The following is a 24,715-nucleotide window of genomic DNA, read 5'->3' as shown; positions in this document are numbered from 1 at the left end:
TTTTTTTAGGGGGGTGGAGGTGAAGGGTGGAGGTGGGGGGAATTCTGTATTCTTCACTGGAATAAATGTGTGTTTGCTGCCGTCTGCCACAGCTTCTCTTCAACTGGTGGTGTCGGTTCTACTTGGGTGGCCAACCAGAAGAAACTCGGCACAGTAGAAGTATCTAATTAAGTGTTTGAGTTAAATTAAGCCATTAGAAGTTTGGCATTGGTGACACTTGTGGCCTTTCCTTTAGATTAATTTGGCTGCAAACTAAAATATGCCAACGTAGTGTGTTGGCCCGTCTTCTGGATCAGCTCATCCACTTTATTCTACACCAAAAAAAAGCTCATGTACTTGAGTTTCTTTGCTTTACTGATGGCTGGATGTGAAAGCAAATTAGAAAGGGTCCATGCACTCAACCTGGACCACAGATATTACACTCAAGGCAAACAGACCTTTAACCCAGCTAACATGCTCATGTGGGGCTCACAGGGGTGGAACATGGGCTAGGTGGGTTCCAGATGGGCATGGGCTTCGTGTGGATTCATACATGCATTTTTAGTAAGACCCAGTTGGGCTTCCAAAATGGGCCCAATGATTACAGTCCGCCTCAATCTCACATGGGTCCCATCTAGGCCCTGTATGCAGTATACAACCCAGATGGGGCATCATGTTTAACCCCTCCTGGTCCCATCACTGAACATGGTGGGCATCCATATGTGGGGCCCACGTGGAACCCACCCGAAGACAAGACTTTCCAGGTCCCAGTTGGGCTACCCATACAGGCTCAACATGGACATGCTAACTGGGTAATCATTGGCTAGAATGGACCACGACCTTTAAGGCTGTTACAGGGAGGCGAACTCAGAAGACTGGGCTGGAAACTTTGGGTTGGAGTTTGAAGGGGCTCTCCTGAAATTTAGTCATGTCATAACCTCACTTGCTGTTCCTGGGATTCAGAATGTAGTATTTAATTTCTCCAACCCACCACAAGAGGGAGTTATTTCGTTGCACGGCCGTTAATCGTCGGTACGAGCATCACCTTCAAGGACAACGATCAGCAGCAGTAAAACTCTACCCTACTGCAGACAGTAGAAGGTTCCATTACAGCAGATGTGATCTCCGGCAGTCCCATGATAGATGAGCGAGCCTGCTCTTGAAGATGTAGCTCTAGCTAAACCTTACTTCACAGTCTAATGCCTTGATTAATGTTCCTCCACTCTCCTCTAAAAGTCTTTTCCTTGCTAGAACACCCCTGACTCTCCGCTGCCACAGCTCCATTGCCTCCAAAACCAGACGTAAACCCATAAACAGGAGAGACAGCCGGAGAGGACAGGATAAAGATGACCAGTTTCTTAGCAGTTTCACTGATTATTGGGGTGGAATTCAAGGGAAAAAATAAAGATCCAACTAAAGATTCAACTTCAGGCAACCAAGACTTCAAAGATCAATATGAAAAGTTCATTCCAGGCTCAGCGGAGCTGCCAGTTTCTTGGGCTCGATCCAAGGTAAACCCATTCGGTCCTGGCCTTGGCTCTCGCTGTTAATATTAACTTCATATTGGGATTGTTCAAACGCAAACCCTGCGGAGTAAAACCCGGCGCAGTAAGTGCTAACTGTGATCTGTACTTAGACCAGTCTTTGCTTAAGAGCTTTAAAGGAGATCGATTGCATTTTACGGCGTGTTCACACTTGGCAGGGTGGGTTTGTTTAAAATGGACCCAGGTGCCGTCGTCTTGTTAGAGCAATTTTTACCAATACCAATATCAATACCAAGTGGGCAGACAACCCTTGAGGAGATCCATCTCCACCTGCTTCCAAACATGCCTGCATAAACCAGAGCCGTGCTAAGGGTAGGACCCCCTCACCCCTCAAAAGAACAGCTATATTAAGATGCCTGAAGATGAAGTTTTTCGCTAATGGTGTTTTCCACCTCAAATAAATAAAATTGGAACATTTCCAGCAGGGCAACACTAGCGTGCCTCCATGCAATCCGTCGTGATACAAGGCTTAAGAAAGCTCCTTTGCTGTGAGGCACTGAATTACTTACTTAGCTGCAATTTCGCTGTTTACACAAGGATCTGTGAGAGCTGCGCTAACTCCTAGTGCTAGGTAGAGTGTATAGGCATCTTATCGATCCAGCACACTAGCTACGTACCTAGCAAGTTTAGTAGCTAGCAAATTACCCTGGGAGACACTGGGAGGGGGAGGCCTGACACATGCCAGAACCAGCCACCACCTTTTTGTAAACTGCTGCCAGTGGCTAACTGACGTCACTTGAAGGAAAGCACCATGTACCCAGCCCTGAAGTATCACTTGTGGGTTCCAGTGGTGTGATGTGATGTGGGGAGTAAGAGTGCCATCTACCCCCTGGCAAGACCACGGCCAATTGTGCTCTCTTTGGCTCTGGCTGATGATGGCAGGCGGCATGTCCAGGGCCTTCGAACCAGCAACCTCAGGGTTTTAGTGCCAGCACTTTAATCTGACAGTCCAGTAAAGTGAAATCCAGCAAGCCTGGACTTTTTATTATGTAAATCCAAATCCAAGCTACAGCACTGGTGTGAGCTCCATACCGACCCACTGTGGTGCTACAGGCCAAACACATTGAATTATTGCCTTCTTGCTCCATGGCTGCTTGTCGGCGTCGGCAACAGCCACATTTCTGATGAGCTTCCGACACATTTAGAGGCGTCTGAACAGCTTTTCATGAGCTCGGAACTGGTACAACAGATGTTTTTGATTCTCAAACATGACTGAGACGCATTCTAACGCCGCCGAGCCGCTCATATAACCGCACTCGATTATGTGTTGATGAGCTTTATTGAAGTTTCATTGCTTTATGGAAGAAATAAGGCACTTGAGGCTGAGTGTTCAGTTTGTCAGTCTGCATAATGTGAAAAGCATGCTTTGGAATAATGCAAGATGGATAAAATGAGATATATAGAGCCTGCGAGAGGAGTTAGGCCTCTCGGTAGGACCCAGGATGTGTAGGGTGTTGTTCTTTAGCCATTGTTGCCAGACGCACATCAAAAAAGGTGTTGGTCCTCAATCAAATTTCAGTCTGAACACCAAGCAAACTACAACTCTACAGACGTATCCTTTTCTACTTCGGCCCAGACCTCTTATTCTCCATCTCCTTCCAGCCTAGCTGGATGCTTAAGCACATAGTAAAGCACAGGAAACCCAATCGAACCTCCGTGGAAGAGCTGGACGCTGTGAAGGTGAAGCAAGAGAAATAAAAGGTAAATCAGAAAAGTTTGCTAGTATTTATTGAGCTGAGGAACTCTAAACAAGTGTTGGACTAAACACACGGCCCAAAAGGTCAGTATCCGAGAGAATGCCGTGCTCCTTCCCTGAACTTTCAGCAGGAAGCGTTAGCGCCTTCACGTCGGCCAATTTAGCACAAAGCAAAATGCCACCAGGGCAGTGCATTAATAAAGCCTCTCGGAGGAGTGGTGATGATCTGGGAGCTGGCCCTGTCAGGGAGATCATTAATAAGAGAACAAGAAGACCATACAGCAGCTCTCCTCAGAAGCTTTATTAGCGCCGGCTCAGAGCATCAAGTCCAACAGAACCAAATTACATGGACGTGCAGCAAATTAGCGCCAATCCACACCCTCAGCGCTGCCCACAAAAACAAACTGGTCCTCTCCCAACCTGGAAGGCATGAACGAACATAGAAAAAAAAAAAAAAAAAAAAAAAAAAAAAAAAAAAAAAAAAAAAAAGAACAAAACTGAATAAGCAGAGGCACAGACACACCAAGAATCATGTTCTATTCAGAATCGCTCAGAATCCAGCCTACCTGGTGCTTTCCCAGTCGTCCTCAGAGCTCTCAGCAGGGGAGCGCAGCATCCACAAGGTTTTCAGAACCTGACCACCGCCCGGCAACAAGAAGCACTGGCCAACCCAAGCACTGCATGACCCTACAGGAGAACACACAGACCAGGATCAATTAGCCTGGATGCACCTGGACTAAACACATGAATGCAGTGTGGATTGGAACCTACCTGGAAGTCACAAATGTGGACAATGGTGGGACGACTGAACCAGCAGAGCTGGACATCTGTCCAACCAATAAAAAAAATAAAATAAAATAAAAAAAGTAAACCATCAAGTCCGCTAGCCAATTAGCTGCTAACTCACTGATTGAGCAGGGTCTCTCAGCCAATGGGAGTTCAAGGAGTGGGGAATGTCAAATTAAGCAGTTTTAATAGAAGAAAGGACCAGCCAACCAATCAACCAGCCAGCCATAACATTACAGCCACCTACCTGGTTCCAACGGTGGCGGTCAAGTGGTTAGCTCTACATATCAAGTAGCAAGTGAACGGTCAGTTCTGGAAATTGGCATGTTGGAAGCAGGACAAATGGGCAAGCACACTTACAGTTACAGAGACACTTTGACAAGAACCAAGCTGTGATGGCTAGCAGACTGGGTCAGAACATCTTCAGAAAGGAATTGGGTTATAGCCCCACCTCACAACTTCCAGGACTTCAAGGATCTTGAAGCAGCAGGTGTCCTGCTGCCAATATGTGGCTCTGCTTCAGGAATACGTAGCAATCCTGACTCAGAAACATTGTATACCAGATGAAGAGGTCAAAAGCCAAGGCAGCTTCCCATACACCACCTACCTTGCACCCACAGCACTGAAAACGCAATGGTGGGCTGAGGGCCATCGCTGATCACCCCAACCACCCTCGCCTCTCGGTTCTGGCCCGAAGCCCCAAGCGCCGTCTCCACCGCAGTGTGATAAACCCCCCGCAGCTCTCGGCCAGTAGAGGTCAGCTGCAGCGTGGAGCCCAAGCTGCTCTTCCATTGACCGGTAACATTGCAGTGCTGTGGTCAGAAACAGAGACAAACATGAGGCCTTGCTAGAGAAAAGCAAGCTGAGAGGTCATCCAGTCCACCAGCAGTTCGCATACTTTAGTGACCGGGTCCTGCCCAGCAAACATCTGAGCCCTTCCCAAAGCGAAAACACAGAAACACAACACTAAAGACTTCATGTTGTCACAAACACTCACCTGCCCAGGTGTGCTGTATTTAACTCTTGGCCCAGCCCACAGCAACGAGCAGCTAATTAACCTCCCTCAGGACACGCTCTCCCCTGCTGGAGCCCCACTCGCTCCCTCGCTAGCTGGTGGCAGCAGCCTATTATAAGTGTTTATCTTGAAATCTTGAGCTTAGTGTTTCCAATTAACAGCTTATCATGTCAGGATCCTTGGTTTCCTAACTTGAAATTGGACAAACTGGAATGGTCGACCAACTTAGCTTTTGACCAGCACAGGTTCAGCCAGTCCGCTAGACAGATAGCTTTGATCATCTGGTCAATAAGCTTGACCAAATCAAGTTGGTCATGAGGCCACAAGAAAATAGGAAATCTAGGGTACAAGAAAATATATTGAGGCCACAAGATAATAAATTGAGGTCACAAGATAATATATTGAGACCACAACATAATGTTTTAGTTCCACACGATTATATATTTATTCCACAAGATAATACATTAAGGCCACATGATAATATAATGAGGCCACAAGATGATATATTGTGTCCACAAGATAATATTTTAATGCCACACAATAATATATTGAGGCCACAAGATAATATATTGTGTCCACAAGATAATATTTTAATGCCACACGATAATATATTGAGGCCACAAGATAATACATTAAGGCCACGTAATAATATAATGAGGCCACAATATATTGTGTCCACAAAATAATATATGAATGCCACAAGATAATATATGAAGGCCACAAGATAATACATTAAGGCCACATAATAATATAATGAGGCCACAAGATAATATTTTAATGCCACACAATAATATATTGAGGCCACAAGATAATATCTGAAGAGCATAAAATAATATAATGAGGGCAAAATATAATATATTGATGCTACAATTTAATATGTAAGGGCCACAAGAAAATATTTGAAGGCCACAAGATAATATGTAGAGGCCACTAAATAATATATTGAGAGCACAAAATAATATGATCTCAAGTCTTCCTCCCTGGACAGTAAGAAAAAACAATGAATGAGTAGGTGTCCCCATACTTTTGTCAGTGGAAAAAAAACATCTCTGTCTGTTACAACCAACAAGGTTCAAAACCTTGTTATACCAATACCTCATTATGCTAATAAACCAATTACAGCATGTTCCTCTGGTTCGTTCAGGACATCTCGAGCTTCGGTTACATGTGGGTTTAGCTGATATGAATAATTTGATTTGGCACACAATAGAGCCAGATAGTGTGGTCAACCAACCCCTGTGGTCCTTTATATATTTGTTTAGATATGTTTGGATATGATATGCTGAACCATAGCCTGGTGTTTCCCAGTCCTGAAAATGAAGCTCTTATGGCAGACAATGTGACAATAATTTAATGTAAGTAAAAAATGTAATTATTTGAAAATTATTTGGCATCTGAGTGTGCAGGTAAAGCTAGCTATTGTGCATTTGCTGTCCGCTATCGAGCAAATTTTGTGCAAGATCAGCAGATAACTGGAATCCAAAAAATATATATATTTTTATATACAAAAAATAAATTAAAAAGCGATTAAAAAGGGGAGGGTTGGCTAACGAGCATCATGCTAGCTAATACACTCGAGGGGGTGGACCAGCTCTGCTGGCTAACAAGTAGCATGCTAGCTACATTGGCTGGCTAATGTATTAGGTCCTAAATGGTCCTTCTGTAAGATGAAATCAGAGGGGATAGGATGTGTCCAGGGGGATAGGATGTGGCACGACACCGGCCTCGTCTAGCATCACTACCACGGCCTTGCTAGCCTACCCCCTATCGTGGGATTAGATCGGTACTGCGTGGACCGGCGGCCTTGCCCAGCATCGCTACATTGGGATTAGCATCAATGTCACTGAGTTAGTCTCGCTACCTGCATCCAGCATCACTACTAGTGACATGACAAGCCATGTAGATGAGGTCCTGGGCCCTTCACATCCAAACACTAGTAGTAGGGCTCTGATATTTTCTGAGATGGCCATCGTACCCTAAAAAAACGCATACCACTGCAACCCCAGTTGTAGTCATGGCAACGCCTGGTGCACATCAGCACCACTCTAATTTCAGACTCGACTCCCTCTGAATGCTTTCGGAAAAACTGCTGGAATTTCCACCTAAACTGTCACTAACCCCCCCCCCCCCCCCCCTCTCTCTCTCTCTCTTTGCACGTGTTTATATGTGTGTGTCTGTTTATGTGTGTGTGTGTGTGTGTGTGTGTGTGCGTGCACGTCTACCTGCACGAGTGTGATCACACGGATCTGAGGCTCTGTAAGCTCAGGGCTGGTGCAGGCAACATTAAATCAATCAGTGACAGGATTACAGCTCCAAGCCTTGAGCTTGTCCTCAGAGACCTTACTCTGGAAAAAAAACACACACACACTCACACACACACACACACACACACACACACACACACACACACACATACACACACACACATACATTCATACAGAATGGGATTGTGCTGAATTTCCCCGACCTGGACTTTCCTCTGGAAAGTCAGTCTGTCTTCTCCAGCTCTGTTTGCCCCTGAAAAAGTAGGCTTCCTCAGTTCCTCAGAATCCCCAGCTGCATAAACACACATTATTTATTAGGGTTGGGGTCCATTGCTCAGCCTGAGTGCGCCCTCTGGTGGGTGCAATAGCCTATCTCAAGTGTCTGAAATCTACCAGCTTTCTGACAGGAAGGCTCATCCCAGTCGGACAGAAGCATCAACTCGTCCCAAAAGTTCTGGATGGAGAACCAACCATCATTCCAGAGAGGGGGGGGGTGGGCTTCATACCCCTCTACAGCCCACACCTGGCATTAGGCAGCATGGTCCCAATAGGTTCATGATGCTGATCTGCTCCAGAGAGTAGTCCTATTCTATTGGCAGTACTTCTCTATTAGGATTAGACAAGCTCTGTGTGTGTGTGTGTGTGTGTGTGTGTGTGTGTGTGTGTGTGCATTTGCACATCTGTTTCAGCAATGGGAGCAACGTGAAGCACCTGAATGCATTCATTAGAAAGGGTGTCCACAACTATATGGACATGTAGTGTAATTCATATAGCGCATTACAATACAATAAATAATAAAGAGATCTGTGGATTTATAGAATGTGGCAACCTGCTGGTATTTGGCCAGTATATATACTGGTTGTAAGGGGAGACTTTAAGTGGGTTAAGGGCTAATGCACTTTTTATGCATGAAAGGACAGTCCGGTGTGCTTTGGTCACACATGGGATGCATTTTTGGAATCTGGCCAAAGTATATCCAGATACAATCCAGGCCCCGATGGCAATAATTACGTTATGGACGTATCAGTCAATACATGGATATGACCTCGCTCATATTTATAAATAATTGTTTGCCACTAAAGTTAATAGGCTTAAAAAAAAAATATATATATATATATATATATATATATATATATATATATATATATATATATATTAAAATTAATTTTGAAAGCATTTAAAATATATGCTACAAACTTTTGACAGGGAGTATGAATTGCCCCAAAACAATTATTATTTTTTTATTTAATTATTTTATGTTTTTTATATTTGTTTTAATATGAATATAATTAATTAATTAGTATGATTATTTGGTTTATTTTTATTTATTTATGTATTTATTTATTGCCACATCATTTGTAGCACATTTTAAGTTTTTATGCTATTATATTATCATTATATCTGTGACATAAATGATCTTCAAAGAACAATAGTAGCATTTGTCGCAATTATTTCTGGGACTAGGGTTAGTAGTAGTATCGTCCACAAATTTTTAAAATAAATATTTTATGGTGACAGACCTACTATTATCTAAATATGTTAACACAAGGCAAAAAGATCAGCAGTCAGCAGTTCAGAGGGCGTAGCCTAAAAGCAAGCCTAAAAGTATGTCCAATGCTTGCTGCAGTTAATTAATAAATAAATAAATGATAACTTCTAAATATCTAAATCAACATGTCCACATTTGTTATTTTTGATGCTTTCTGGATTTATTCCTTTTTTAATGGGCGTCCTCCCTCCACCAGCCTAATTGCTTTAGGCCCTCGAATTCAATTGCAGGCCGCAAACGCGTCTCCTCTGTAAAGAGCCGGGCCTGAATGTGCCTTTGAAGTGCATCAAAGTGCAGACACAGGTGAGTTGCTGCTGCTGCTGCTGATCCAGTAGTCCTTATTGCATTCATCCTGCAGGGCCTGAGTAGTCTCATAGGATGAGGCCTGTGGATTGATGCTGACAGAGTAATGCAATCAGGGCAATCAGCCGACCTCCCCGATGCATTACAACTCACCTGGCCGACAGGGTTTGTGGTCAAGCAGACTCTTCAAACATCTGCAATGAGCAACAGAAAGAAATATGCTTCTCTTTGAAGCCCTTTACTGGAGCGTCTGCCATTAGACCTGCAGTGGCCTTCAGAATTTAGAAGTAGCACCTTTGGCATTAGGTGAGCTAACACCTACAAACCGGCTCTTTTGTAGCTCCCGTTCTGCTGAACGAGAGACGGTGGAGTTGGGTGACTATCTAACACGCTCTAACGCTGCTGGGCTGGGGGGTTTTTTCCACCCCGGCGTTTGGTCTTCATCGCGCTGGGCTGTTTCCACAGGGCTGGGTTGTTATTGTGTGGCCCAGTCAATGGATTAGCGGCCGTGTCATAGCAACAACCCAGCCAAAGGATTATCTTTCAATGGCAATTAAGAGCACCTGAGGAAGCTAATTAGAACAGAGTCGGGTAAACAGATTAGAGGAGTCACGACTGACAGGAATCAGGGCGTAAACTGCCATGACATATAGACGTCTTCCTGCTTAGCCGGCTAATACATTTGCATTCACTAACATTAGCTGCTATCCTCCAACAGCACTGTAATGGAGACTCAATGGTCACTGTGGCCTATTTTATGGTGCTTGTCAATTCAGGGCTACTTATTTGGTCACTCATTTGTAAGTACACCGAACAGCCATAACATTAACACCACCCAGTGCCTTATATTGAGCAGGTCCTACTCGGGCCACCGCAGCAGATCTGTCCATTCGAGGCGTACCTATGAAGTATCATATCATATCGAGACTGATGTTAGCAGCAGATCCTTTGAGTTGGGACCTCCATGAGCATCAATGAGTCTTAGGTGCCCGGGACCCTGTCGCTGGGTCACCGGTTGTCCTTCCTTGGGGCAGTTTTGATACTTGGTACTGACCACTGCACCATACCTTGTGGGGTCGTGTAGGACATCACAGTTTGGTTCTTAACTTTGAGGAAGGACAATTCGTAGGGCCTGTGATTGACAGATTTGGCAGAATTTGGAGAATTAGAGTTATTCGAGTTTTTTATGGGGCCGGAAATCCTTGGTATCGCCCCCTAGGTGACCTTAAGGACCTGACCTTGTATCTTTAAGGGTACCTTTACATTGTTCGACCCTTTTTAGGAGAGTAAAGCAATATAAGGGGTCCAGTATCTGTCTGCTCCAATGGACCTGCTCATCATGGCATGGCCCCCCATGCTGTGGGCCCCAAGTGGGATTGCCCAAGCACCTCCACTGAGGGTAGGGTAGATCACTGGGTCCTGTGTTGGACATGATGGATGTTCCACTGGGTGTTTCTAAAGGACCTGTGATGTGTGAACAGCTGCACTGAGCTTTTTGATGAGTGTGTGTGTGTGTGTGTGTGTGTGTGTGTGTGTGTGTGTGTGACCCAGGCTGAGTGTTGCATTATGAGATTAATGGACTCGGATGAAAGGGGTGGGGGGGGGGGGAGTCAGGGTGTGAGTCGGGGGTTGGAGGTGGAGAAACAGGAAGGAAAAGCCAGTGTCTCGCGCTCAGGTGAGAAGCAAAGCGTGTACAGCACGGAGTGTATGGTGACCCATAAGACAGGTGCAGCTCGCGAAGTGGTGAAGTCGTGAAGTCTATGGTCAGCGTGGCTCGCGCTTCGTGCCCAGGTGAGCGCGAGATGCTGGCGGCGAACGAGCGCTTCGTGGTGTCTCACGCGGCGCTGTGCGGGCTCCCCATCAGCGGAACGGAGCTGCTGGCGCTGCACGCGCAGACCGTGAAGGAGGAGGAGGAGGAGGAGGAAGAAGAAAAGGAGGACCGGGGCATCACGCACGATCACGCGCACCGGCACGCGCAACACACGTGAGTGGAGAGACCCCCCGTTTGTCATATCCACAGCGATTGTACAAAGGTGGTCTGGAGAGTTTCATGCCCCTGAAAGAAAGCCCCCCAGAACAGATTACCTGGAGTGGGGTTGTGATGACGTCGTCATTACATAGAGTGTAATAATCACCACGGGATGGCCATAACAGCTTGGTGTAATACCTTTCAGTGACGGGAGCTTTTAGAGGCATTAAACTCTGTGGACAATCCTGACAGTGCTGACAGCCCACCGGCAGCCCACCTGGGGGCAGATTCACTAAAGGCTTTTCTAAAGAAAGACCCCAAAATCTTAAGATAAATGGTTAAAATAAATCGGTCATATGATTGGGCCTCATGAAACCAGCAGCTTCCTCAGAATGTTCTTGGATTAGTTCCTGAGGGAAGATCCAGGTCAGATCCGGGAGAGTTGGTCCCAGCTCTGCTCTTACAATGATGGATCTGAACCCATCCTAAATAAGGGAACACGGCTGAGAGTCCGGGTCTTCCCGATATTCTTTAACACAATTCCTGAAAGATAATGAAGAACTGTTTCTGGGGAAAGTCTCAGATATTTTCTTCAGACCGTCTTGATCATTTCCTTCAGAGGAGAATTTTCCTTTAGGTCTTTAAATCCTGATAAATTATATAATTCAACTATAATTCAGCTTTTTAAACTGATCGTTCAGACAAATCTGAAAATTCAGAAGAGTTTTTTTCAAGAATATCAGTTTATCTAACTAACACATCTAATAAGAATTTTTCATTTAAAGGAAATATTCTCTGGGGAAAGTCTCAGATATTTTCTTCAGACCGTCTTGGTCATTTCCTTCAGATGAGAATTTACCTTTAGGTCTTTAAATCTTGATGAACTAGACATTCATCCTATAATTCAGCTTTTTTAACTGATCGTTCAGAACTTCGGCAGCCCGAGACAAGCCTGAGGTGACTGTAGGGTTAAGAAAATGTTTAAGAACATATTTTTGAAGAACATATTTTTCGAAGAATGTTTCTTCAGGTAAAAGCTAAAACAAACCTGAAAATTCAACATTTTTTAAGATAATCAGTTTATCTAACTAGCACATCTAATAAGAATTTTTGTATTTAAAAATAATATTCTTTGGGGAAAGTCCCAGATATTTTCTTTAGACACTCTTCATAATTTCCTTCAGTAGGTCATTTATAACATAGCCTTGAATGTTGCATTTTACAGCTCATCATACTTTGAATTTTGAATATTTTTTTTTAGCTAAATCCGTGAAGAATAGTAAAATAAAAGAAAAACTGAAACAGCAAAAATCTGTAAAATCGTTAAAATCTGAATAAAAAATTAAATGAAATTTCCTAGAAACTAACAGTACTTTAAGAACGTTCCCCACTGTAACTCCACCTCGTCAGCAATCTTTACTTTTACTATTTGAATCCAGTTAAATTAGGCAGGAATTCTATTTTTTAACTATTTAAACTGATCAGTTTAGGCTGACTTTCTGAAGTCTTGCAGTCTAGGACTGTAAGTGTGAGGTTATCATAAAGTTAAGTATATGCAATTACAATAATATATCATTTCTAAGAATATATTTTTTTTAGGAATGTCAATAGTTAAAATTGTTCTGAAAAGTTCTGAAAAAAACTTTATCTAAATTTTCTTTATAAACATGAACTTAAACACACTTAAGATGAATCGGCACGGATTTACAAAAGCTTTCCAAAGGAAGAACTTACAAAAGGTCTTCAGATAAACATTACTATCTTCATTAGAAAGTTACTAAATGCAAATTCTCCAAAGAATCCTCAGCTTTCAATAAGAAATATTAAGAATATTTTCTTAATGCACTAGTGATTTATTGTTGGCCTATTTATGCCATTTGTAACAAAGTCTGTTGTTCTGCTCTTCACAGCTTATCATAAACATCATAAACATAAAAAACAATACGTACATATGTTTCGGAAACAGGAGCTAAAAGAGAATTTTTCTTAAGTAGAAATGAACAGTACTTTAGTTCAGTGTGTTAAGTGTGAGGTTGGCGTAAGCTTAAGAAAATACTTAAGAACATATTTTTTAAAGAATACCAATTGTTCTACAAATGTTTCTTAAGTAAAAACCTAAAAAATCTGAAATTTTTTAAGAATATCAAATTTTCTTTGTTCTTAAATGTAATGTTAAGAAACAAACAACATCTAAGAAGATTTACTTTAATGATAGACTGATTAGACAAACCAGGTGTTGGGTAAGAAACTGGGAATAGCAATAGAGCTTAGTTTATTTATTTTCATTTTTAATAAATAAACCTTTATTAGAAGAATGATGATGTATGTCCACCTTGCACAACAATTTACCCACAATTTCTGAGGTTAATATTCATTCAAAATTGTTTGGTGCACAAATGAGTGCACAAAAGCATAACATCAAAGGCCATGGTGGCATCATCATTAATATACATGGTTAGTAATTAAATAATTAAATTAAAATAAATTACCAAATTAAAATGAACCTCAATTAAAATAAAGAATAAAAAAACAACTTAAATAAAATAAAAATACATTAAAATAAACTTAAATAAAATAAAAAATAAACAAAATAAAGAATTAAAAAATTTAACTTAAATAAAATGAAGAATTTTGTTAAAAAAAAAACAAATAAAATAAAGAATTTTGTTAAAAAAAACTTAAATAAAATAAAGAATAAAAAATAAGCTTAAATAAAATGAAGATTTTAATAATAAACTTAAATAAAATAAAGAATTATGATAAAATAAACTGTTATACTTAATAAAGCTATATAAAGATATTGAAAAACCCCCTCACAGAAAGCTAGCACACCAAAGGGTGTATGCATACACTCCCTTACGCCCGAAACACTGGCATCATTCTGGGTTTACCAGAGTTTTCATCAGATTCTGGCCTAAAACATGTATTTCTTCATGGCGGAGGGTTACATGAAGGGAACTGCGAGGCAAAATAGTCCCCCAAGGAAAATCTTCTCTGTCTAGGTTTGAAGCCATGCAGCGGAGGCACACCACCCTGAGAGAGAAGGGCCGCAGGGGGCCAGCCTACATGTTCAGCGAGCGAGGGACCAGCCTCACCGCTGAAGAGGAGCGCTTCCTGGATGCTGCAGAATACGGCAACATCCCGGTGGTGCGCAAGATGCTGGAGGAGTCCAAGACCCTCAACGTGAACTGCATGGACTACATGGGCCAGAACGCCCTGCAGCTCGCCGTGGGGAACGAGCACCTGGAGGTGACGGAGCTGCTGCTGAAGAGGGAGGGGCTGGCGCGGATAGGCGACGCCCTGCTCCTGGCCATCAGCAAGGGTTACGTGCGCATTGTGGAGGCCATCCTGGCGCACTCGGCCTTTGAGGGCGGTCTGCGCTTCGCCCATAGCCCGCTGGAGCAGGAGCCGCGGGAAGACGACTTCTACGCCTACGACGAGGATGGGACACGCTTTTCGCAGGACGTTACACCTGTGATCCTGGCCGCACACTGCCAGGTAGGGTGGTCAAATGTCTAAATGCCTTTTCCTAGATTTTAAAAAACCCCAAAACCCCACTTCTATGATAATGCTAATGAAGCTAGTCACAGACATTGGCACATCGGGAGGTCGTAGTGTGCAGTTTTACAGCGACTCCTTCGGTAAAGGGCCCTGCAAAGTCCTACTGCTGCTACTGCTGCTCCTTATAGTCAATCTGAGGAGTCCAGCTCCTAAACAAGACCTAACCAATGGGAGAGCTTGATTTGCTCTGTCTACAATATATTGACAAAAGTATTGGGACACCTGCTCTTTCAATCACTGTTTCTTCTACAATCAAGGCTATTAAAAAGAGTTGATCCTGCTTTTGTTGGAGTAACTGTCTCTACTGTCCAGGGAGGAAGGCTATCTTCTAGGTTTTGGAGGAAACCTTGCTGTGAGGATTTGATTGCATTCAGCAACAAGAGCGACGAGGTACCTCAACAAGGTAGAGAGGTCAGGATGTTACATGATGATCACCATCCCACCTCATCTCCCCAAAAGTATCAGATGGAGCTCCACCATCATCATTCCAGAGAACACAGTTCTTCCACAGGGGCTTTATACCCCTCTAGTCTGGTTAGGTGGCATGGTGCCAGTAGTCCTATTCTATTGGCAGTACTTCAGTACTACAGGGTCTAGACAAGCTGTATGGGTGTGTGCATTTGCACATCCGTGTCAGCAGTGGGTGCACCTTAAAGTAGCCGAATGCATTCATTGGAAGGGGGGTCCACAAACATTTGGACATGTGTAGTGTGCAGAATGATGTATGGCTATCGCACTGTTTTACGCAGGAGTACGAGATCGTGCACATACTGCTGCTGAAGGGCGCCCGCATCGAGAAGCCGCACGACCACTTCTGTAAGTGCAGCGAGTGTATGGAGAATCAGAAGCTGGACTCCTTCAGCCACTCGCGCTCCAGGATGAACGCCTACAAAGGCCTGGCCAGCGCCGCCTACCTCTCACTGTCCAGCGAAGACCCGGTGCTGACGGCCTTGGAGCTCAGCAACGAGCTGTCCCAGCTGGCCAACATCGAAACTGAGTTTAAGGTGAGTTTTAAGCAACAGTTCAATCATTTCTCACTCCAAATGTTCCTTCAGATGACTCACTAAACATAAAACAATGTGGGCAAAAGTATTTGGACACCTGCTCGTTCATAGTTTCTTCTAAAATCAAAGAGATTAAAAAGAGTTGATCCTGCTTTTGTTGGAGTAACTGTCTCTACTGTCCAGAGATAGCTAGATATTGGAGCGAGCATTGCTGTGAGGATTTGATTGCATTCAACAACGAGAGCGACATATTAGTGAGGGCAGGATGTTGGATGACGATCACCACCCCACCTCTTCTGCAACTCCCCCAACTCAACCCATCCAAACGTTTTGGATGGAGCACCACCATCCATCATTTCAGAGAACACTTCAGTCAGTTCCACTTTACACCCCTCTAGTCCACGTCTGGCATTAGGAGGCATGGTGCCAATAGGTTCATGTTTATCTGCGTCAGAGAGTCTTATTCTATTGGCAGTATGTTGTTATAGAGAGTAGACCAGCTGTGTGTGTGTGTGTGTGTGTGTGTGATCATTTGCAAATCTGTTTCGGCAATGGGTGCAACACAGGGTCGCTGAATGCATTCCCGTAAGAAAGGGTGTCCACAAACATTTGGACATATAGAGTATGATAAAGCACATAGTAAGGACTCAGTATTCAGGATTTACAGAATACTGATACACACTCTTTCAGCTGAGTGTCCTCCAGTTTCTGGGCCTTCTGGGTGACATCTTTGACTCCCAGCGAGTTTGTCTTTAGCCTGTAGCATTAGCCTCGTAGAAGCTTCAGGACAATGAGCAAGGACTTTGACCACCTTTAGGAAAAGGTCAGGAATTGGGACCTCCCTCAGACCTCAAAATGCTTCAGATATGTCTTCTTTTTTTAGCCGAGACACTTTTTAAATCAGTTGATTAAATAATTCAGGGATTAACGCCGGCCTCCCGGGGAGCGCTAATGGTGTTTCAAAGACCACGTCTGCATGTTTAATCTGTTTTCACACACACTCAAACATCCTCAGGATCAGTCTGAGAGAGGTTCGGTCAGCAAGTGCTGTCACGGACTCCACGATATGCATAGCAGAAGACGAGAGATGGAGGAGGAGTCCTTGTTTTTTGGTCCGACTTCGCTTTCAGCCTTTTGTGCGAACGATGATCAAGCCTCGACTTTGGTTCATCGTAGTTGCGTGGGAGTCTGTGAAGTGGTAATTGCTGGTACGCAGACAACTCTGAGTGCTTCTCTTTAGAGGAACCCTTCAGCTCTAGCGTGCCGTTTGATGGTTGAAGAAGATTGAGTAAGAGTGTAGAGGCTGTCTTTTCCAAGAGCCACTCGGGGAACTTGCCTAATCGCAGACTCTCATGGCCAGTTTGTTAGCATCTGTCATTGATTTAGCAAGCCGTTAATTGAAGCGCCTCTATCGAGGGCGCCTCACGTAATCACTCCATCGTTATTCCCTAATCACCGCTCTCCGATGCGAGCTCACTCTCCGAACAGTCGCCATCGACATCAGTCAATTGCCTCTTTTCTCCAACATTAACAGACATGCTAACTATGAGTTTCCAGTCTGAAAAGGGTTACACAGCCATCGCTAAGGCTCTGGGACTCCCATGAACCACAGTGGGAACTTTAAACATTGGTGAACCTTTTCAGGAATGGTGGGCCTACTAAAACTTTACGAAGTGGGCAAAGAAGACTCATCCAGGAGGTCACAAAAGCACCCTATGAACATCTGCAGAAGAACTGCAGGCCTCAATTACCAAGTGGTTGAGGCCAAGTCAAGCTATGATTTGAGTGATTTGGGGGTTCTTTGATTGGTTAACTAGATTTTCATTATTGCTCAAATATCAAATATAATAGTATATAAAAAGTCAAAGAACCTCATTTCTGGTACTCTATAGAACAAAGAACAGCTAAGTGTGCAATAAAGAGACTTGAAAAGATGTTGTGGAGGTTTCTAACAGTAAATGTTGAACTAAAATGGTCTCTCAGTCAGTAGGTATGTCAATCAAAGCAGGTGTGTGTATTAGGGGTCAGTTTGGGATCAATTTGGGGTCAGTTTGTTTAGAAATATGGTTTTACTATGGAGTTTTGAGAGCCGGTGTTTAGGTCAGGCTACTGGAGTGAACTGGAGTGAATACTTGACTGAAACGTCCTCTCCTAAATTCTGCTGATCTGGTGCTCATGTGGATCCGTAGACTAGTCAGCTCCACCAGTCTATAAGATAGAGATCAGTGGAATCATGGAAAGCAGACAGAAGAAGAAGGTTCAGTTATGGTGGACCTCCTAAATTCTGCTGATCTGGTGCTCATGTGGATCCGTGGACTAGTCAGCTCCACCAGTCTATAAGATAGAGATCAGTGGAATCATGGAAAGCAGACAGGTAACGAAGGTTCAGTTATGGTGGGCCTCCTAGATTCTGCTGATCTGGTGCTCATGTGGATCCGTGGGCTAGTCAGCTCCACCAGTCTATAAGATCAGTGGAATCACTGAAAGCAGACAGAAAAGGAATTTTCAGTAAAGTATTTGGACGCTGCCATGAATGCAGACACACTACAGTTCTTGCATCTGGTTAGGACATACAGAATGATCTGTTTTTTCGCAGTAACGAAATTATGCATGGTTATATCCGTTAGGTCGTATAAGGTGGGAAAGTTCTTAATGAATCTTAGAATACTTACATTTAGTTTTTACGGCACAATGCTAATTGCTTTGCGGTCAAAGTTTACATGTGATTGTGTTCCTCCGAAGGTTTTCCTGCTCTTAGGACGGTAATCTCTGCCTCTGTTTGACTGTAGAATGACTACAGGAAGCTGTCTATGCAGTGCAAAGACTTTGTGGTCGGGGTGCTGGACCTGTGTCGGAATACAGAGGAGGTCGAGGCCATTCTAAACGGCGATGTGGACCACAATCTGCCAAGTGACCACAACAGGCCCTGCCTCAGCCGTGTGAAACTGGCTATCAAATACGAGGTGAAAAAGGTAGAGTACTGCTAAATTCCAGTCAAGCCTCTGAACACTCCAGTCCAGTCTTGTAATTGGTGGCTACTCACTTTCGTTCACTGTTAGAACTGCTAGTATTATTGATTGCAGCCCTCCTCGCACTGTTACGTGGAGTTTTCACCATCAAAACACCACTTTCTGCCCCGGTACATTGTTCTAAACAACTCCCAAAGTTGCCCCAGGACTTTTCCCACCCTGCTGTATTAATCTTCACCATTTTTCCACAGTTTGTGGCTCATCCGAACTGTCAGCAGCAGCTCCTGACCCTGTGGTACGAGAACTTGTCTGGCTTGAGGCAACAGCCTATTGGAGTGAAATGCTTAACGGTGCTGGGCGTGATGGTGGGCCTACCTTTCCTGGCAATTGCATACTGGATCATGCCCTACAGCAAAGTACAGTCCTGAACACCACCTGCACACGCTTTTATATCCACTCTTTTAGCTCTCCGAAGGTTGCCAAGCGGAGACACATGTTCGATCCCACGATCACCTACAGCAGCCTTGTTTTGAGTAATGCTTCTTCTTGTGTTTCTTCTCCCAAGCTGGGTCAGGTTCTTCGCAGTCCATTCATGAAGTTTGTTGCCCACGCTGTCTCCTTCACTATTTTCCTGGGCCTGCTGGTGCTCAACGCCTCTGACCGCTTTTTAGGAGTCAAGAACCTACCCAACGAGACCATCACTGACCACCCACGCCAGGTGTTCCGCGTCAAAACCACCCAGTTCTCCTGGACGGAGATGCTAATTATGAAATGGGTGCTTGGTTAGTATTCCTAAAAAGGGAGGGGTATGAAGAACCAGGAAAAACACATGTGCTTGGGGCCTTAATAAAAATGCAATGCAGCGTAGAAGGTGATCGTAAATGGCTGTTCTCTGGTCCCTTGGTCAGGAATGATCTGGTCAGAATGCAAAGAGATCTGGGAGGATGGGCCGCGGGAGTACGTAATGCACCTATGGAACATCCTGGACTTCGGCATGCTGTCTATCTTCGTGGCATCGTTCACGGCGAGGTTCATGGCGTTTCTGCGGGCCTCCCACGCCCAGCTGTACGTCGACCTGTACGTGACCACCGCTGACCTGAGCAACGCCTCTCTGCCTGAAGAGGTGGCCTACTTCACTTACGGTGAGTGTGGCTATGCTAAGCTTCAGGTGATTCGGAGTATTCAGGAAGCACTCCCCCTACTGGCCAGAGTTGAAGGGCTGAGCTGTTGAGCTGCTTTGAAACCTGACCATTGGTTGGATAATCTAAGGCACAATCCATGATCCCTAAATGACACCAGTGTACTAACGTCTGAGTGTGTGTTCCTCAGCGAGGAACCGATGGCTTCCATCTGACCCCCAGCTCATCTCTGAGGGTCTATACTCCATCGCTGTGGTCCTGAGCTTCTCTCGCATTGCATACATCCTGCCGGCCAACGAAAGTTTCGGACCCCTGCAGATCTCCCTGGGACGTACCGTGAAGGACATTTTCAAGTTCATGGTCATCTTCATCATGGTCTTTCTCGCTTTCATGATTGGCATGTTCAACCTGTACTCTTACTACCTGGGAGCCAAGTATAACCCTGCGTTTACAACGTAAGTGTCCAACATTTTAAACACTGGCCTTTTATAACACATTTTAAACACTGGCCTTTTAGCTGATCTCAGATGATCTGTACTTAGTTGAGAACCTACATGATAATGAATAGATGGTTCTAAAGAGCTCACTGAACTCCAGCATGGTTCTGTAATAGGGACCCTATTCATTTCCTCCCTCCTAGATCTTCCACCATCAGCTGTGAGTGGTATTATTGAACAGTGGAAGCATTTAGGAACCACAGAGAAGCTCAGAGCATAGTGCAGAAAAGTCTCCACAGCTGCAGAGCTCCTGGCCTGCTACTGTTAGGGCTGCAAGGGGGAACCCACTCTATATTAATGCCTATGGGTTTAGAATGGAGCATCATAAAAGCTCATGAAGGTGCAATTTTTAGGTGTCCCAACATTTTGTCCATAAAGTGTATGTACAGTATGGGTTTGTGTGCATGTGTTCTGTTTTGCCAGGGTCGAGGAAAGCTTCAAGACGTTGTTCTGGTCCATCTTTGGTCTGAGTGAAGTAATCTCTGTGGTGCTGAAGTACGACCATAAGTTCATTGAGAACATCGGTTATGTTCTGTATGGGGTCTACAACGTCACCATGGTGATCGTTCTGCTCAACATGCTGATCGCAATGATAAACCACTCGTACCAGGAGATCGAGGTGAGACCAGCTGGTGCGGTGCGGCACTCTGTCAGCAGAACCCTAATCCCTCGCTGAGGTTCTATCTAGAACTTTTGATCTGTACAGAACCAAAACAAGGTTGCAACCATTGGGATGCTCGAATGGTTCTTTGCTTGGTTAAAACGTTCCTCCCATCTTCACACAGGTGGAAAAAACCCTTCGTAGATGGTTGTATACAGCACCAAAAAAGGGTTCCACTATTGTTACGAGTCAAACAACCCCTTTCCCAGTTCCACACGGAACCCTTTTTTTTGCCTAGAGTGTACACATTAGTTCAATGCATTGCAGTGCGAGAGGTCCTCTCCTTCTCTGTGGCTGTGACAGCCTGACAGCTTGTGTTGTTTGTGTGAGCAGGAGGACGCCGATGTTGAGTGGAAGTTTGCCCGTGCCAAGCTGTGGCTGTCTTATTTCGATGAGGGCAGGACCCTCCCTCCTCCGTTCAATCTGGTGCCCAGCCCCAAGTCCTTCTATTACATGGCCTTAAGAACCAGAGCCTGTCTTGTCAGACTGTGCAAGGCCAGGGGCCGTCGCCATGGCAGCCAGCGAGACGTGGACATACCCAGTTCTCGGACTAAGGTGGGAATCTGAAGAGTGGATGTAATGCAGTCGATATATATATATATATATATATACACACAGACACACGCCAACCTACGGGATCTGTTGTCTACGGGATGTGTTGTCAAGCAGTTGCTATGGTGCTATGTGGTTACTAGTCTATTCCTAGTGGTTGATAGGCAGCAAGACGTGGACATACCCAGTTCTTGAACCAAGGTGGGAATCTGAAGAGTGGATGTAATGCAGTCGATGAGTGTTGATAAGGCCTATATATATATATATATATATATATATATATATATATATATATATATATATACATATAGCTTAGCAACTTCTTAGCTACATTAGCCTTGTAACTCGTATTATATATATATATATATATATATATATATATATATATATATATATATATATACGTAGCATTCTGTTTTGTAGCATAAGAGGCATAGCTAATAACATATTACCATGTTACTACATTTGAGGTTGCCATGTGTCTATATATATATATATATATATATAATATAGACACAATATATAGACACATATTAGCTGCATAGCTAATATGTTATTGGCTATGCAGCTTATGCTACAAAACAGAAGGCTACATAAGCCTCGTAACTCCAGTACAAAACCAAATAAACTGTAAAAGGTTAGTTGTTACAGTAGTTTACATATATACACACACACACACGCCAACCTCAAATGTAATAACATGTTAACTTGTTTAATGCTAAAGCTATGTAGCTACTTCTACCAAACACAGTATGTTATAAACGCGTTAGCCTCGTAGCTCCAGTACAAAACTAAATGAACAGTAAAACGTTAGTAAAGTTGTTACAGTATTTATATTTATGTATCGACACACACCAACCTCAAATGTAGTAAGGCTTAATGCTGGAGCTATGTGGCTAATGCAGCTTAAACTTCTTAGCGATGTTAGCCTCGTAGCTTATTCTAATGAAGTGAATTGTCCTGTTTCTTCTTCATGTCAGCTCCACAGGTTCCGGTCCTACCACGCTCAAGATGAATTCACAGTGAGGAATCCCATCAAACATCCAACCAGATACCAGGTTCTTCTCTTTTATGTTGTTTTTCTTCGTTGTTTTTTGATCTGTATTGATATGTACTGAAATGATTCTTAGAAATCAAAACTGCTTCAAATCTACTCTAATCTACTGTTTTTGACTTGCTGGCTCAAACACAGAAGCTCATGAAGCGCCTCATCAAGCGGTATGTCCTGAAGGCTCAGACTGACAGTGAAAACGACGAGATCAATGAAGGTACACCTAATAGAGCGTTCACTACAGCGCTGTATCATCAAGGAACATTAGTCCGGATGCTTTCAGGGTGTTTAGTGTCCGTTTCATCCGTGTTCCACCGTTACCAGCCTGGTCTGAAAGCTGGGGTGGGCTTTTGGGAGAACAGGAGAGAATTCTGGCCTAGGCTGGCGTTGGTATGGGTAGCATGAGCTTTTCTGGACCGTGTTACTCCTAGTCTGTTCCCACGATTTACATGTATTTGCATGTATTTGCATAATTTCATAATTAACTAACTGTATGCATTTCTTGAAGAAAATACATACAGAATATATTGTCCATCTTAAGCAGTCAACATACATAGTTGCTAGGTTGTTGCTATAGGGTTGCTATGCAACTTCTAGTGGTTGGTAGATGGTTGCTACGGGATCTCTAGTGGTCGGTAGAGTGTTAAAAGTGGTTTATAGATTGCTATGGTGCCCTGGGCGGTTGCTATGTGGTTACTAGACTATTCTTAATGTTTGAGAGGTGGTCGCTCTGGGTTCTCTAGTGGTCCAGCTGGGGTGTCCATTCTTTTTTGGTTGCTATGTGGTTACTATGCTATTCCTAGTGGTTGATAGATGGTTGCTAGGTCCCATCTAGGCCCCATGTGCAATGTACAACCTACAACCCAGATGGGGCCCATGTTCAACTGACCCTGGTGGGCATCCGTATGTGGGGACTCATGGACAACCATACAGGCCCCACGTGAGCATGTTATCTGGGGTGTGTGTGCATTTGCACTTCTGTGTCAGCAGTGGGTGCAACCTAGAGTAGCTGAATGCATTCATTAGAAGGTGGTGTCCACAGACTTTTGGACATATTGTGTATATCACAGGGTGTTCGTTAGGGTGCTGCTAATTAGGAGCCGTGTGGTTTCTTTGGTAGCCCAAGTGGGTTCTAGGGGGTTTTGCTAGGTGTCTTTCTAGGTGGTTGCCGTGGTATCATACGGTTGCTAGTGTGCTAACTGATTAAGATGAAACAAGAGAGGTGTGATGTCTGTAGATAAAATCACTGCACACAAATGAAGTGTGTGTGTGTGTGTGTGTGTGTGTGTGTGTGTCTCTTCAGGTGAGCTGAAGGAGATAAAGCAGGACATCTCCAGCCTCCGCTATGAGCTCCTGGAAGAGAAATCTCAGGCCACGGAGGAACTCGCTGACCTTATCCAGCAGCTGGGTGACAGGCTCAGTAAATCCACCAAGAAACCCTGAAGAACTCTCTGTTCTCTGCATCGCTGATACCAACCTTTCGGCCTATGTGCTGCAGGCTATGTTCTAGCTACTGCCTCTGAAATTCTCAGAGAGTCTCCATCTCAAACTGTAGCTGACCTTCGTCCGTATGCCTGTATTCTACAACTTTCTCGTGCCGTGTAGCCTTTTTTAAACACTCGGGGGCCAGATTCCCAGTCCAGAATTCGTCCTAAACCAACTTAAGTACAGCTGAGTCTGACACTAGGTTTAATCCGTGGTCAGAATACTGATTCCTAAGGCCCATCTTTAGTCGTAGACTTTCGGCTTTGTCATTATTGGACTGTAGTGAAACTCAAATATACACTAATTGCATTTGAGCGCTCGTTGTTTATTTATTTATTTATTGCAGCAGGGAAATAAGAGTTAGGAAAGTATAAAAAGTGTGGATTAATCAAGCGAACATGATGATATTGTATTTTTAATATAGAAATAAAATTAAATGTCCTCAGGTATCCTATACTTGAGCGGTCTTTGTCTTATTTATATATATATATATATATATTTTCTTATTTTCTATGATTTTTTCATTACATTTTCTTTTTATATCCATATAAACACATGAAACACTCAGGGCCCGATGCTCCCGGCATTGCCGACAAAATCCTGGGTCCTCAGCTCCACCAGACACCTACGCCAGCCTACATCTCTACATAGTGATTAGGGGAGAGAGCGCCATCTACCCACCTACGACCTA

The 24,715-nt window shown here is 43.8% G+C and overlaps 2 protein-coding genes across 2 annotated transcripts; one reads left to right on the top strand and one right to left on the bottom strand.

The window, feature by feature from the left end:
- Positions 1–3,581: 3,581 nt before the first annotated feature.
- On the bottom strand, positions 3,582–4,984 carry avd (avidin). Its single transcript, XM_072659546.1, has 4 exons — positions 4,904–4,984; positions 4,613–4,817; positions 3,786–3,906; positions 3,582–3,639 (listed from the first exon to the last, which is right to left on the bottom strand). The coding sequence occupies exons 1-4, from the start codon at positions 4,982–4,984 to the stop codon at positions 3,582–3,584; spliced, it is 465 nt and encodes a 154-aa protein (XP_072515647.1).
- Positions 4,985–10,896: 5,912 nt separating this feature from the next.
- Positions 10,897–24,417, top strand: trpc7a (transient receptor potential cation channel, subfamily C, member 7a). The gene is made up of 13 exons (XM_072658341.1): positions 10,897–11,120; positions 14,108–14,603; positions 15,416–15,670; positions 18,460–18,642; positions 18,891–19,055; positions 19,205–19,421; positions 19,548–19,781; positions 19,969–20,233; positions 20,699–20,894; positions 21,270–21,491; positions 22,469–22,546; positions 22,681–22,756; positions 23,843–24,417. Exons 1-13 carry the CDS (start codon positions 10,897–10,899, stop codon positions 23,980–23,982), a joined length of 2,751 nt encoding a protein of 916 aa, XP_072514442.1. The 3' UTR covers positions 23,983–24,417.
- Positions 24,418–24,715: the final 298 nt, after the last annotated feature.

This window comes from Salminus brasiliensis, chromosome 16 (genome assembly GCF_030463535.1).
Source record: "Salminus brasiliensis chromosome 16, fSalBra1.hap2, whole genome shotgun sequence".
In the NCBI taxonomy this organism is placed as follows: domain Eukaryota; kingdom Metazoa; phylum Chordata; class Actinopteri; order Characiformes; family Bryconidae; genus Salminus; species Salminus brasiliensis.
Note: the sequence above shows the minus strand (reverse complement) of the source record. Positions and strands in the feature narration are given on the sequence as shown.